The 14,853-nt window shown below is 51.7% G+C and overlaps 1 protein-coding gene across 3 annotated transcripts; it reads left to right on the forward strand.

The window, feature by feature from the left end:
• The first annotated feature begins 275 nt into the window (after positions 1 to 275).
• PI16 (peptidase inhibitor 16) lies at positions 276 to 13,126 on the forward strand. Of its 3 annotated transcripts, none has more exons than XM_084966288.1 (7): positions 276 to 2,393; positions 3,629 to 5,867; positions 7,775 to 7,884; positions 8,160 to 8,248; positions 9,105 to 9,776; positions 9,974 to 10,113; positions 12,436 to 13,126. In XM_084966288.1, exons 2-6 carry the CDS (start codon positions 5,781 to 5,783, stop codon positions 10,093 to 10,095), a joined length of 1,080 nt encoding a protein of 359 aa, XP_084822414.1. In that variant the 5' UTR covers positions 276 to 2,393; positions 3,629 to 5,780; the 3' UTR covers positions 10,096 to 10,113; positions 12,436 to 13,126.
• Positions 13,127 to 14,853: the final 1,727 nt, after the last annotated feature.

Here is a 14,853-nt window from a genome sequence, read left to right on the forward strand (position 1 = left end):
CCGGAGGACCTGTCCGCAGCTCGGGGGGGACTGCAGAACTCACACAGCCCTTGGCCAGAGCCCCTGTTACCGAGAGAGGAAGGTTTGGCCGAGGACTCTGAGGGGGGATAATGCTGGGAGTGGACTCCACTCTGGTTGGGACCCAAGCACCCAGCCCTCCCCGAGACATTGTGTAGCCGGGCCAGGCCTCCAGACACAGCCCCTCCCGCCTGCCCCGGCCAGGGTGGTGCTTCTGTGGGAAGGACTTTAAATCCAGCTGCCAGACTCCTGAACGGGAGAGCCAGAGAGGACTGGCCACCATGCTCGGCTCCCGCAGCCTCCAGGCGCTTCTGCTGCCGCCACTGCTTCTGCTGGCGGCTGCCACTGGCCCTGCCGGAGCCCTCAGTGACAATGAGAAACATGTGATGGTGGAGCTGCACAACTTCTACCGAGCCCAGGTCACCCCGCCGGCCGCCAACATGCTGCAAATGGTGAGTGTGCCCAGGGTGGGGGTGGTGAGGGGCAGTTACGACCTCACTGCCACTCGCCCCCGAGTGGAAGCTACCTCAGGGTCATCTCTCCTGCAGCAACAGGGTCCCTGGTGTTGTGTAGTTCACAGGCCTCCCTAAACAGCCTCATTAGACAGATGAGGAAACTGAGGCTCCGAGGGACTTGCTGGTCCCTCAGGGGTGTGCCTGTCACACAGCTCGTGGAGCCAGGCCTGGAAGCCTTGTTTTCTGGCACTTCTGAAAATGCCTGTGCCCCTGTGAGAGAGAACACAGGAAGTTCCTATTATCTTGATGGAAACCATCTTGCAAATGCCTTCCAAGGAAAGAGAAGGAAAAACAGGGCAGAAGAATGGGTCCCAGCACCCATGGCAGGAGGGACAGACAGAGGAGGTAGGGTGAGAACAGGAACCAGAAGCAGAGAGAGCTCCGGATCCCACAGGCCAAATTCTGTCTGGGCCACCACAAGCCCCCTGCTTTGGGGTGAGTCCCTTCACCTAGGAAGGACCCTCAGTTTTCTCATCTATGAAATGGCATCAAAATTAGGGCTACATACATATCAACATGGACCCCGGAGTTCCTGCCATGATGCAGTGGGCTAAGAATTCAACTACAGTGGCCCAGGTCAACTGTGGAAGCTCAGGTTCGATCCCTGGTCTGGTGCAGTGGGTTAACAGATCCAGTGTTGCCTGCAGCTATGGCACAGATTCAATCCTTGTCCCAGGAATGACCATATGCCATGGGGTGAGGCCATAAAAAAGAAAACCACACATACACACACAAAAAAAAACATGGACTGAATCTCACAGATATAATGTTGAGTAGGGGAAAAACGAAATCCCTATCTATCTATCAAAGGGTATATTTACATGAGGTTTGAAAACATGCAAAATACTATTGCATATACTGGCGGAAGGCACATGGAGATGGACCTGCCTACAGACGACAGAAGCCAGACCCGGGCTAGTGGTTACCTGTCAGAGGTGGGAGTTATTTGATGGAAGGGTTGGGGCAGGAAGTTTATGCTCAGTATTAAAAGAGATAAAGTGAGAAATTCACCCCCTGCCTGCTTTCCCTGGGGGCTAGACTGGCCCATCCCCTCCAATCACCCTGAGGTGATGGGCAGTGTCCAGGGACCCTCCAGCTGTTGCCCAAGAGCAGGATCGTACCCAGGGGACACAGCAGCTGGTCTGGGGGATCCAAGACCAGTGCTCTAACAGCCCTGTCCAATCTGGTGAAGTGGCCCTGGGTGGACCCTTTACCTTCAAAGCCCTCCATTTCCTGATCACATGGCGCTGGGTGATCCCTGCCCTGAGGGTCAGACAGGATGGTGTGTGAGAAAGACGTGGGAAGGGCTCCAGAGACGCACACAGCACTGCCCACGCCCAGCCCTTTCAGCCTTGGCAACCAGGAACTGTACACACCAAACTAGAATCCTCCGATGCTGGTACCAGCTCTGCCAACAGTTCCCCGATTGAGGCCTGGACCACGCTGCTGGGCCTGTTTCCCCATCTCTAGGTCCCTGATGCCCTCTGATCTTGCTGGCTGAGGCTGGGGGCTGCAAGGTCTAGCAACTACTTTTCGGACAGAGGTGGACCTCAGGAGTGGGGCAACATTCTATGAAGCAGTTCCGATGTTGATGGGATATGCTGTTGCCTGGGAGAAAGTGATCTAAGGAGAGGAGATAAGGCTGGACTGGGACATCAGGATAAATTTGGGACAAGGCTTAGGCTCAACTTTAGCAATGGTAAAAAGTAGAGTCTCTCAAATCTTGACTTGGCCATTTATTAGCTGTGTGACCTCAGCCAAGTTACTTAACCTCTCTGTGGCCCAGCCATAAACTGGGAATGATAACACTAAAACAACTCTCTTGTAGGGTGGATGTAAGCATGAAATGAGTGACTGTGTGTAAAGAACTTAGAACAGTGCCTGGGGAGTTCCCGTTGTGGCTCCGAGAAAACAAACGACTAGCATGCATGCGGACACAGGTTCAATCCCTGTCCTTGCTCAGTGGGTCAAGGATCCAGTGTTGCTGTGAGCTGTGCCATAGGCTGCAGATGTGGCTTGGATCCTGAGTTGCTGTGGCTGTGGTGCAGGCTGGCAGCTGTAGCCACAATTGGACCCCTAGCCTGGGAACTTCCATATGCCAAGAGTGCGGTTCTAAAAAGGGAAAACAAACAAACAAACAACAACAGAACAGTGCCTGGCACACAGTAAGTGATCAAAGAATGTTTGATAACAGAAGAGGGAATGGATCCAGGGTGAGGTAGATTGGGGGAGGGAGCCATTATCATGAACTATTCTCTCTCCCTCGGCCTCCACGTCTAATCATTACCACTTTTACTCCCAGAAGATTCACTTTTTGACTCCCACCTCCTTCTTTGCTCCACCATCTTTTTGACACAAACATGATTCAGTCTTTCATTTCTTTTCCCACGGACTTCTAGAACAGACACTACCCCTAGCCTCTGGGCTCCGCTACTGAAGTGAAGGATCCAACACACGAGCCTGGTCCTGTTGAAAATCCTTCCCTGGCTCCCACTGGCTCAGGATAAAGCTCCAGCTCCTGAGAAGCCCCTCTCTGTGTGTCTAGCCCTGCCTGCCTCTCCAGCCTCCTATCCTGCACACTCTCCTTCAATAACCTGAGCAGCTTGTATTTCCCCCACCAAAATGTTGTTCCCTACCTCCATGTCTTGTTTGTGTTTTGCCTTCTGTTCAGGATGCCTTTCCCCTTTCCGTGTGGCCAATGCCTCACTTTTTTTTTTTTTTTTTTTTTTTTTTTTTGCCACGGTGTGCAGTGGCTTAATGTGGGATCTCAGATCCAGACCAGGGATTAAACTCAAGCCACAGCGGTGAAAGCACTGAATCCTAACCACTGGACCACCAGGGAACTCCCAATGCCTCATCTTTTGTTGTTGTTGTCTTTTTAGGGCCACACCCGTGGCATATGTAGGTTCCCAGGCTAGGGGTCCAATCGGACCTATAGCCGCTGGCCTACACCACAGCCACAGCCACTCGGGATTCGAGCTGCATCTGTGACCTACACCACAGCTCACAGCAACACCAGATCCTTAACCCACTGAGTGAGGCCAAGGATCGACCCTGTGTCCTCATGGATGCTAATCAGACTCACTTCCACTGAGCCACAACGGGAACTCCCCAATGCCTCATCTTTCGCACTTAGCTTAGTGCCTCCTTCTCCACCCTCAGGTTGGCCTCTTTGTGGCCGCTAAACTACCCCACACATGTCCGTCAGTTATGATGGCTCAATTAACAGTTTATGACAATGGGGACTTGCTGATGCCCCTGGGCTGGCCTAGGGCCCAGGACTGTTGCATGAATGAATGAGTGGATGATGAATGGACTTGCTTTCCGATGGTGATCAAGAGGCCAGTATGGGTGGGTGCCGTGACTCCTGAAACTCCACAGGGGTCTCTGGATGACTGAGCAGCTTTAAGATCCACAGAAATGACTCTGGTGGGACTTCAGGCATCCAGTCGGGATGGAAATTACAACCGAGCTCTGTAAGAGAGGCTGCCTGAAGCAGGGCTATGTCTCAGTCATCAACAGGTGACCAATGTCTGTTGGGCACCTGCTCTGGGCCAGACACCCCGAAGGAGCCAACAGTCTGGTCTGGAGCCCCGAAGGTCATCCCAGATACCCTGAGCCTGGTTCCCCAGCACCCCACCCCTTTCCCATGCCCCAACCCCCACTACTATGAGTTTGAGAGAACTCAGGGCCTAGGGATGGGAAGGGATTCACCCGAAGTTAATGCAGTGGGGCTATTCCACCCCTGGCAGCTGCTCCTGAGAACCTCGTGTGGGTGGGGAGTGGGTGTGGCCACACAGCCCCCGCCTCTCAGGGTCACCCAAGCTCTTGGCTCTATGGGCTGTCTGGCTCCCACAGCTGGCTGGGCCCCCAGAGGGTGGAGCGAGAGTTGCTGCCAGGCCATCCATTTCCAGGAGAGGCCAAGGACAAAGTTTAATGGGATCCAGGCCTCCCTCCTCAATCCTTTGGTCAGATGCCTCGTTAATCCCTCTCCCCACCCACATGGGGGCCTCCCAGCCAGGGACACAGAAGCTCAGAGGTCCCCTAACCTGAAATGTCCCCTCCCACATCTCACCTGAGGTCCCCCCTGTACAACACTGCCTTTGGGACCTGACTGCTCTTTGGGTTACCAAGGCTCTGAAAAATGGGCCTCTCACAATGGTTACACAGAGATACTTAATCTTCTTGGGGGAAAAGGTTGCCAGTTGACAAGAGAGCACTTGGGAGGAAAATCCGGAGCTGGTAAAGCCATGGACGCTGGACCATCCCAAGGGGGGAGTGGGCGCTTCAAGGGGAAGGCTGGCCCCTCAAGTCAGATTTCTGGTGGGTGGGTAGAGGGAGTGGAATAAACAATCCAGCCCTGGGACATGTCGCTGGGCATCCTGTGTTCTCAGAGCAGTCCAGGCAGCCCTGGCAGGGGCATCCGCTCCCGCCTTTCACATAGAAGGCTATTAGCATCAACAACCACATGGTCACAAACATCATCTCATTTATTCTTCCCAAAGCCCTAGAAGAGTATGAAAAGGTTAAGCAATCTAAAACCATACAGCTTGTCCAATTCCTGTCCTGGCTCAGCGGGGTAAGAACCCGACTAGCATCCATGAAGATGTGGGTTCCATCCCTGGTCTCGCTCAGTGGGTTAAGCGTCCAGCATTGCCCCAAGCTGCAGTGTAGATGAAGGATTCAGCTTGAATATGGTGTTGCTGTGGCTGTGGTGTAGGCCGGCAGCTACGGCTCTGGTTCAACCCCTAGCCTGGGAACTTCCATACACTGCAGGTGTGGCCCTAAAAAACAATAAAAAATAAAATAAAATAAAACCATAGGGCTGGTGAATGGTGCAAAGCTTGGCTAACCCCAAGGCCTGGGGCTGCACCCTCCCGCCTCCTCACAGAAGCCCACCAGCAGCAGAGCTGTAGTCTAGATCATGGCCAAGTATCACCTCGCAAGGAGGGGTTTGGTCTTCAGCCCTCCAGAGGCCTCTCAGCACACCCTCGACCTTCTTTTCTGATCCCCACAGAACTGGGGGCATCCTCACCTCCCTCTCCCAACCCCCCTCTCCCGCCTCCACTGGGCCCCAGGCGCCCTCACCTTCTTCCCCAACCTGCCCCGCAGAGGTGGGATGAGGAGCTGGCCGCCTTCGCCAAAGCCTACGCACAGCAGTGCGTGTGGGGCCACAACAAGGAGCGCGGGCGGCGTGGCGAGAACCTGTTTGCCATCACGGATAAGGGCCTGGACGTGCCACTGGCCATGGAGGAGTGGTACCACGAGTGGGAGCACTACAACCTCAGCGCCGCCACCTGCGCCGCAGGCCAGATGTGCGGCCACTACACGCAGGTGCGAGGCTGGGTGGGTGGGACCCTGGGGCGATGGGCGGGGCTGCCTCTCCCTTCAAAACACTGCAGTCCCTGAGGTCCCCTTTGATCCTTCAAGAAAGTCTTTCTTCCACAGCAATTTCTGTGTTGTCCGGGTCCCTAACAAAGTCCACTTCTCAGATTGCCTAAATTATTTTCACTTGAGTCTTTGAAAACCACAATCTTTTGAAAACCCAGGCAGTCTCTCTTGTCCTCCTGGTCCCAAAGGGACCTAAAATTAGGTGTGGCAGAGCCAGTTTCCTGGATGGTAAGACACTGTGCCCGGACCCCCGATCGAGCGCTAAGCAGGACCTGTCCTCTGGACTAGGTTACGCAGGGCTGTCTGCCCAGGCAGTAAATGTCCCCCGACTTCTGTCTCCTTTCGCTGTCCCTCTTTTGTCATTTCTCGGGGTGTCTACGGTGCTGTCCCTAATCTGCCAGGAGCTGATAAAGCAAATAGACAATTGCGTTCAATTTTTCTCTTGCCTTTAAAGACTACGTGTACAATAAGAGAGAGAGAAAACTGTCACCGAGGGAGGATTTTCAGGGAGCTTTCTGAGAGCATTTCCCACCTCTTGCAGTCATTCTTTGCTACGTCAGGGTATTTTGGAAGTTTGAGTTTGCAGATAAGGGAAGAAGGGCTTGGGGGGCAGGAGTAACATTAGCGTGACTGACTGTATTCTTTTTTTCTCCTCCCAATGCTTATCTGTCGTTCAAACAATAAGATGACAAATTTTTTTTAAAAAAAGAAAAGGGAAATGAACCAACCATCTTCCCACCCATAGCCACCAATTCCATTCTCCAGTGCTTTTTTCAGTGGTATTTTTAGTCCTAATCTTTAGAGAAGGAAATCCCAACATCACCCACCCAGATCAGGAAGTCATGACGCCCCAACCCTCCCTGCCCCCTTCCCTCTGGCCCCTCTCACAGGCCCTGTACATACAGCCTCCTTCAGGGATTACTGTCAGTGCCCAGCAGGAGCGGGGCTGCCCCACCTCCAGCCCCTGCTCTCTCAGGCTGAGTGCACTCTGGGGTCATTTCTGCCTGGGAGATGCTCAACTGTGGTACCCAGGGGACCCTCGGCAGAAAGACCCCAATCCTGAGTAGTTCTGCAAGTTAACAGCCAGATCTCACAGCAAAACAAAACAAAACAACTGGCCTCAGTTTGAGGGATTCCTGGGCAGACTAGGTCTTGAAAATAGCAAAGAGAGGCTATATCGGCTGGTCTCAGCCAATGGCAGTACGCAAAGGTTGTTTTGACTTTTTAAAAAGTTATATTTAAGGAAGTTCCCATTGTGGCTCAGAGGTAATGAGCCCGACTAGCATCCATGAGGACACAGGTTCAATCCCTGGCCTTGCTCAGTAGGTTAAGGATTCAGTGTTGCTGTGAGCTGTGGTATAGGTCACAGATATGGCTCGGATCAGGCATTGCTGAGGCTGTGGAGTAGGCCAGCAGCCGTAGCTCCGATTGGACCCATAGCCTGGGAACTTTCAGGTGCCATAGGTGCCCTAAAAAGAAAAAAAATTATATTTAAGACAGAACTCCTTCCACCAGCTAGGAGACCCACACTTAGAGATTCCAGAGCGGGTCCCTGTTTATTTGTGAACTGGGGGAAGTCCTGCTTCCCGAATGGCTCCTGCTGTTCCCTTCCTTGGGTGTTGCTTGTTGCCGGTGTCTAAGATCCTCCCATTTGAGATTCGTTCCTTTGGACATATCCCTTATTTTCTCCCCCAAACCCCCTGTTCAGAGTTTTGTCTTGAAGCTGTGTGTCCTCAAGGACTAGGACGGTACAGATAAGGCTCCTCCTCTCTTGTTCCAAGAAGGCTGAGGTATAGAGTCGCTGCTAGGAGCCATCCTGCCCTGGCTAAACTGGGTTTGCCCTCCTTCAGGTGGTCTGGGCCAAGACAGAGAGGATTGGCTGTGGTGCCCATTTATGTGAGAAGCTCCAGGGCATTGAGGAGGCCAACATCCATCTGCTGGTTTGCAATTACGAGCCCCCGTGAGTGCAGAGGGAGCCCTCGAGGAGGGGGTCGGCAGAGCCAAGGGGTGGGCTGAGGTGGACACCATCCAAGGAAGAGGAAGGGGGGCGGTGCCCTGCACCCTCAGGGGAGCTGCGAGGGCATCGATGGCAGTCGGCTCTCGCTGGCCCAGCAAGTCTGAGCGCAAGTAAGACCCAGGGGGCACTTGTGGACTAGGTGGTGTATGAGGGATCAGGATAGGGGTTGGTAGGGACCCCCTCCCCCCAGCATCTCCTCATCCTCCTCACTCCTTCAGGGGGAATATGAAGGGGCAGAGGCCCTACCAGGAGGGGACTCCATGCTCCCAATGTCCTTCGGGCTACCGCTGCGAGAACTCTCTGTGTGGTGAGTCCGGGGGGGCACCTGGGGAGGAAGGTGAGGGAGGGGACTGGATGGTCTAGAGGCAGCTCCAGATCAGTGGATGGCCCAGGGGAGGAACCCTCTGCGGCCCACCCAATCCAGGTTCCCAAGCCCACTTTGTCCTCGTTGTGCAGCCACTCTGGTGCTCTGGCATTCTGAGTGACCAGCAGAAGGTGGGGGGTCTGGAGCCTCCTGGCGGGGTAGGGGGGGAGCAGATGGTTAGGGCCCAAGGTGGGTGGAACCTGTGAGTGAGCATGGTCGGAGGGACGCCAAAGGCCAGGCCCAAAACTCAGTGGGTATGTTAGGAACAGGAATCTAGCTGGCGAAGTCCCCTGATAAAGTGGAAGTGCCAGTGAGAGAGAGTAAGACTTGGACAAAGGAGGTGGGTGGAGGCAAAAATAATGTCATCCCAAGAAATTACATGTATCATCAGTGAGGGACATATTCACTGGAGAGGGTGTGTGCATGTGTGTTTTTGTGTCTTCTAGGACATTTGTTGCCTCACCTTTTTTTTTTTTTTTTTTTTTTTTTTTTTTTTTTTTTGTCTTTTTAGGGCTGCGCCCTCGGCATATAGAAATTCCCAAGCTAGGGTCAAATTGGCCACAGCCAGGAATGAGGGATCTGAGCCAAGTCTGTGACCTACACTACAGCTCACGGCAACGCCGGATCCTTAACCCACTGAGCAAGGCCAGGTATCAAACCTGCGTCCTCATGGATACTAGTCGGGCTGGTTACCGCTGAGCCACCATGGGAACTCCCTCGCTTCACCTTGACTGTGGTGGGGTGAGGGACACAGAGTCCTGCTTGCAGCACTAATGCCAGGCCTTATGTCTCTTGTCAGAACCCATCAGAGGCCCGGAAGAGTCTCAGCATTTGCCTTACTTGGTATATGAGGCCCCATCTTCCCTGACAACAGAAGCCTCAGGCTCTAGGGAAAAGGGCACCACTTCATCCCTAGCAATGGAAACTCCATCCTTGGTAAAAGAGGTCTCAGGATCCCTGGCAACAGAGGCTCTACCTGCTGTAGAAACCAAGGCCCCATCTTCCTTAGTAACAGAAGATTCCCCTTCCATGGCAACGGAGGCTCCACCTTCCCTAACAACCGAGGCCCCTTTCTTTTTGGCAACTCACAACCTGCTCTCCTTGGATGAGAGGTCAGCTACTTTCCCCAAATCGACCCAGGACCCCACCCCCAAGTCGGCAGACCAAGAGGCCAGCAGTACAAGAATGCCCTCGAGGAGCCCAGAGAGTTCTCTGCACCCCAAGACATCCTTTACAGGGACACAGGAGCCACTACACCCCTCCCAAGAGGGTGAGGCTGAGGCCGAGTCACCTCATTCCAGTGAGATCTTGGCCTCAGTTTTTCTAGCCCAGGACCAGGCAGGGGAGCCACAGGCTACCCTGGAGCACAAGGGGCACACCTCCTCCAAGCCCTTGTCCAACTCCCCCGCTGCCTCCGCTACTGCTAAGGCCACGGGCGGGCGTACCCTGGCCCTGCAGTCCTCCTTGCCAGGTAAGGCCCACGGCGTCCATCCTACCTTGCCTCCCGGCTCCAGCATAGACAGTACGGGCACGACGGGGCATGCGCCCTCCGAGTAGGAGCTTCCGCCCCGGCTGCTCAGCCCCCAGGTGCATGCCTGGTAGGATGGGTGGGAGGGAGGTCAGGGCGCACTGCCTCCAGGCTGAGGCAAAGCCTCTCCCTTCCTACAGGTGCAGAGGACCCTGAAAGGCCTGGCATCGAGTCAGGGTTGAACTCAAGCCCTAGGCACATCGGGGGCCTCTTCCTGGGACTGCTGCTACTGCCTGCCCTGGTGTTGGCTGGAATCTTCTGAAGGGGTCACCACTCAAAGGCAAGGCCTCATGCCTACTCTGGATTGTCTTTCTCCACTGAGACCAGTTTCCTGGAAGGTCCTCTCTGTGGCCCAGCAGCCCCCTTCACCCTAGCTTCTGGCCAATTGCCTTGTGCCCTCAGGAGGCCTCAACTGGGCCAACCTGTGGTCCTGGCCCAGGAGTCTCTGCCTTTGGAGAGATCCCCCCCTCGGCCAGCTGCAGATCCCTCTGAGCAGTGTTCCTGCGGCCTCACGTGCCCACACTCCAGTTGTCCTGGGGCCACAGTCCTGCTCTCCAGGGACAGAAGGTCTCGGGGCTTCCCAGGAACCCCTCGGCCCCTTCCACGCCCGTGGCCTCTTCCTCAAGTCATGGGAGTCTGGGGCTGTTCCCAGGAGGTTTCCTGCCTTCCCAGGTTGAAGAGGTCAGCTGTCCTCAACCCTCGGACAGGACCTTTCTTGGCCGAAGTCCCTCTGGAAGGGAAAGGCTGCAGGGCACGTGCCTCACTTACTCACCTTTAGGGCACGAAACCTCGCATGGCAAGTTCCGGTTTCTGCCCGCTGACTGAGCATGCGTTCCAGACCCCTCCGGCTCCTCCCACCTCAGTCCGGCGAGGGCGGGGAGGGGGCCAGGGGGTAGGGGGTGGACTTTAGCGAGGTCCCTGACTGCCTGGCCTCGGGGTGTCTGCGTGGGCAAGGTTAGGGGTTCTCCCTGAGTGTCCCCTCCCCCTACTTGCCTGCGGAGCTGGCTGCGGGTGCTGTGAGGGGCAGATGAAGGACAAGCCCCTTCTTGGTTCTACAGTGGGGCAGACAGGGCCCAAGGAAGGCCCCTGACTCTTGAATAAAAGCCTGTGTAAGAGTCTCCGCTTGCGAGGGGCTGGGTCCTGAGAGGCTCACCTGTTGCCCTACTGACCCTTCCTTCTCCTTCCTACCCACCCCTCCCCCAAACACTCCCTTTGGTTCTTCGGGGGCACTCTCCTTCCCTCCTCTCTGCTACCCAAATCTTCAGGGAGCCAGCAGGAAGGGGAAAGGGCCAAGGGGAGGCCAAGGGCGCAGGGCTCCAGGAGTCACCAGTGGAGCCTAGTTGGGTCCCAGACCCAGAATCAAGGAGTGGACACAACCTCTCTACAGAAATGCTGGTGCCCAGGCCCACCCAGGACACAGGGTCAGAAATGTGCCCCAGGCATGGCTTTGCCAACCTTGGAGGCTTGGAGGGGTCCTGAGGAAGGGCTCTGGAGCACCCCAGACACTCCCCCAGGGGAAGCACAGGATTGTCCCAAAGTGCCAAGGGGCAGGAAAGCACGAGTGTGTGTGTAGGGTTATCAGTGGTAGGTAATGGGCAGCTTGGGACCCAGTGGGGGCTGGTAGGGAGGGGAGAGCAACTGTCTCCAGGCCAAAGCTGGCCTGTGAGCAAATTAAACTGGAGCATCTAAATCAGGCCAGGGCAGTGTGCAATGTGTACACACACACACAAACACACACACACATGATATACTGCATCTCTATTAATGTCTAACTCGCAAGACATAAAATTCACCCATTTAAAGTGTACCACTCAGGGAGGTGCCGTCGTGGCTCAGTGGAAATGAATCTGACTAGTATCCATGAGGACTTGGAGTCGATCCCTGGCCTCGCTCCGTGGGTTACAGATCTGGTGTTGCCGTGAGCTGTGGTGTAGGTTGAAGACTTGGCTCAGATTCTGAGTTGCTTTGGCTGTGGTGTAGGCCAGCAGCTGCAGCTTTGATTCAACCCCTAGCCTGGGAACTTCCATATGCCAAGGGTGCAGCCCTAAAAAGATAAAAAAAGTAAAATAAAGTGTATCACTCAATGGTTTTTATTAACAGTATATTAACAGGGTTGTGCAACCATCACAATTTTAGAACATTTTTATCACCCCCAAAAGAAACCCCATACCCATCAACAGTTACTACCCACTTTCCCTCCCTCCCCTTAGCCTCGACCCTAAGCAACCACTCATCTATTGTCTCTATGGATTTGTTTATTCCGATGTTTTTTATAAGTGGAATCATACAATAGGTGGCCTTTTGTGTCTGTTTTTTTTCACTTAGCGTATGTTCAAGGTCCATCCATGCTGTAACATGACATGTACTTTATCCTTTTTTACTACCAAATTATATTCCTTCATATGGAATATATTTTATTTATCCATTCATCGATTGGTGGACACGGGTTGTTTCCATATTTTGGCTATTATAAATAGTGCTGCTATAAACATTCACATATAGGTTTTTGTGTGGACATACACTTTCACTTGTGTACATGCTTAGGACTGTTATTATACGGTAACTCTGGATTATATGGTAACTCTATGTTTAACTTTTTCAGGAACCGCCAGACTACTTTTCCAGAGTGGCTGCACCATTTTACACCAGCAATGTACAAGAGTTTCAATTTCTCCACATTTCCAACACTTGTTATAACTTTTTTGATTATAGCCATCCTACTGTGTGTGAAGTAGTAACTCATTGTGGTTTTGATTTTCATTTTCCTGATGACTAATGATGTTGAGCATCCTTCCATGTATTTGGTGCCCATCTGTATATCTTCTTTGGAGAAACGTCTACTCAAGTCTTTCACCCTTCTTTTTGTCTGCGCCTGTGGCATGCAGAAGTTCCCGGGCCAGGGACTGAACCTGCACCACAACAGCAGCCCAAGCCCCTGCAGTGACAATGCTGGATCCTTAACCCGCTGCATCACAAGAGAACTCCTTTTGTCCATTTTTAAGTTGGGGTATTTGTCTTTTTATTGAGTTTTAGGAAATTCTTTATGTATTCTAGATACTAGTCCCTTATCAGATATGTGGTTTGCAAACATTTTCTCACATTCTGTGGGTTATCTTTTTAATTTTTCTTGGTATCTTTTGAACCAAAAGTTTTTCATTTTGATGATGTCCAATTTTCCTATTTTTTTCTTTTGTTGCTTGTGTTTGTGTTATATCTAAGAAATCATTACCTAATCCAAGAAAATTTATGCCTACATTTTGAGTTTATTGTGTGAATTAAAATGTGAATGTTTATTTCTGGACTCTTAATCATATTCCATTGATGTATGTATTTATCTTGAAGCTAGTACTACACCACCCGGATTACTCTAGCTTTGTAGTAAGTTTTGAAATTGGGAAGTGCAAGTCCTCCAACTTTGTTCTTTTTCAAGATTGTTTAGCCTATTCTAGGTTCCCTAAATTTTCATAAGAATTTTAGGATCAGCCCGTCAAATTTCTGCAAAGGCAGCTGAAGTTTTGATAGGGATTATGGACTCTGCCATTTTAACTATGTTAAGGCTTCCAATCCATGAACACGGGATGTCTTTCCACTTATTTAGATCTTTTTTACTTTTGTTCAACAATGTCTCCAAGTTTTCAAAACATAAGTTTTGTAATTCTGTTAAATTTGTTCCTAAGAATTTTATTAACTTTTTATGCTATTGTAAATGAAATTGTTTCATTAACTTCATTTTCAGTTTGACTCCAAGTATACAAAACTATGATTGATTTTTGTATATCAGTTTTATATCCCATAACCTTGTTGAATTCATTTATTACTATAAGGGTATTTTAGTGGATTCCTTAGCATTTTCTATATACAAAATCATTTCATCTGCAGATAGTTTTACTTCTGCCTTTCTAACCCAGATGACTTTTATTTCATTTTCTTGCCTAACTTCCCTGGCCAGACCCTCTAGTACAATGGGAAGAGTAGACATCCTTGTCTTGTTTTTTTTTTTTTTTTTTTTTTTAAGGACCACACCTGTGGCATATGGAGGTTCCCAGGCTAGGGGTTGAATCAGAGCTGCAGCCGCCAGCCTACACCCCAGCCACAGCAACACAGGATATGAGCTGCATCTGTGACTTACACCACAGCTCACCACAACACCTGATCCTTAACCCACTGAGCGAGGCCAGGGATTGAACTCACATCCTCATGGACCCTAGTCGGGATCATAAACGCTGAGCCACGAAGGGAACTCCTCTTGTCTTGTTCTTGACCTCAGGGGGAAAACATCATTTTTCTCTACCTGGCATAATACTAATTAAGGGTTTTTTCATAGATTCCATTTGTCAGGTTGAGGAAGCTCTCTTCTCTTTTTAGGTTTTAGAATGTTTTCATCATGAAGGGATATTGAATTTTGTTAAACACTTTTTCTGTGTCTACTGAGATGATCATGTGGTTTTGTTCCTTCTATGCATAGAATGTATTACATTAATTGATTTCAGATGCTGACTCAATTTACCTTCCTGAGGTGGGCAGGGGATCCCTCCCTCCGTGGGCCTGTTTTTTCAAACTAGTTCCAAGTCGTGTGAGGTGTTCAGGGGAGGTAGCCTCTGGGCACAGCCAGATCGTGGAGGCCCAAACCTATCTTCCTCAGTTTGGAGGGATCTGCTGGCCTCCTGCAAAGCAAGAACACCTGTGGCCAGCCCTCAGGAAACCTGTCAAATGAAAAAAATCTAAGACCAGCAGTAGGGATCTCTTTAGAAAAAATTTGGGGAAATAATACAAGCCAGATTGGGGCAGGTCTGCTCTAGCATTCTGTTGCATAAGTCCCGTATCTCGGGGCACTGACACAGCTATCATAGGGCCCTGCACAGGCTGCACTGCAGGGGAGGTCCCAAAGGCCTGTCAGAGGACTTTCCAGCTTTGCCCATTGGAATGAGGTTTTCCAGGAGGGGAAGAAGGTGATTGGCCTCCCTCGCCTCCTGGAAACAAAGGGAGCAGTTAATATTTACAATACATGCGCCCAGATACC

Source organism: Sus scrofa, chromosome 7 (assembly GCF_054392235.1).
Source record: "Sus scrofa isolate SSC_HxYL_T2T_F1_AM1 chromosome 7, Sscrofa_HxYL_maternal_Yorkshire_Landrace_v2.0, whole genome shotgun sequence".
NCBI classification, from domain to species: Eukaryota; Metazoa; Chordata; class Mammalia; order Artiodactyla; family Suidae; genus Sus; species Sus scrofa.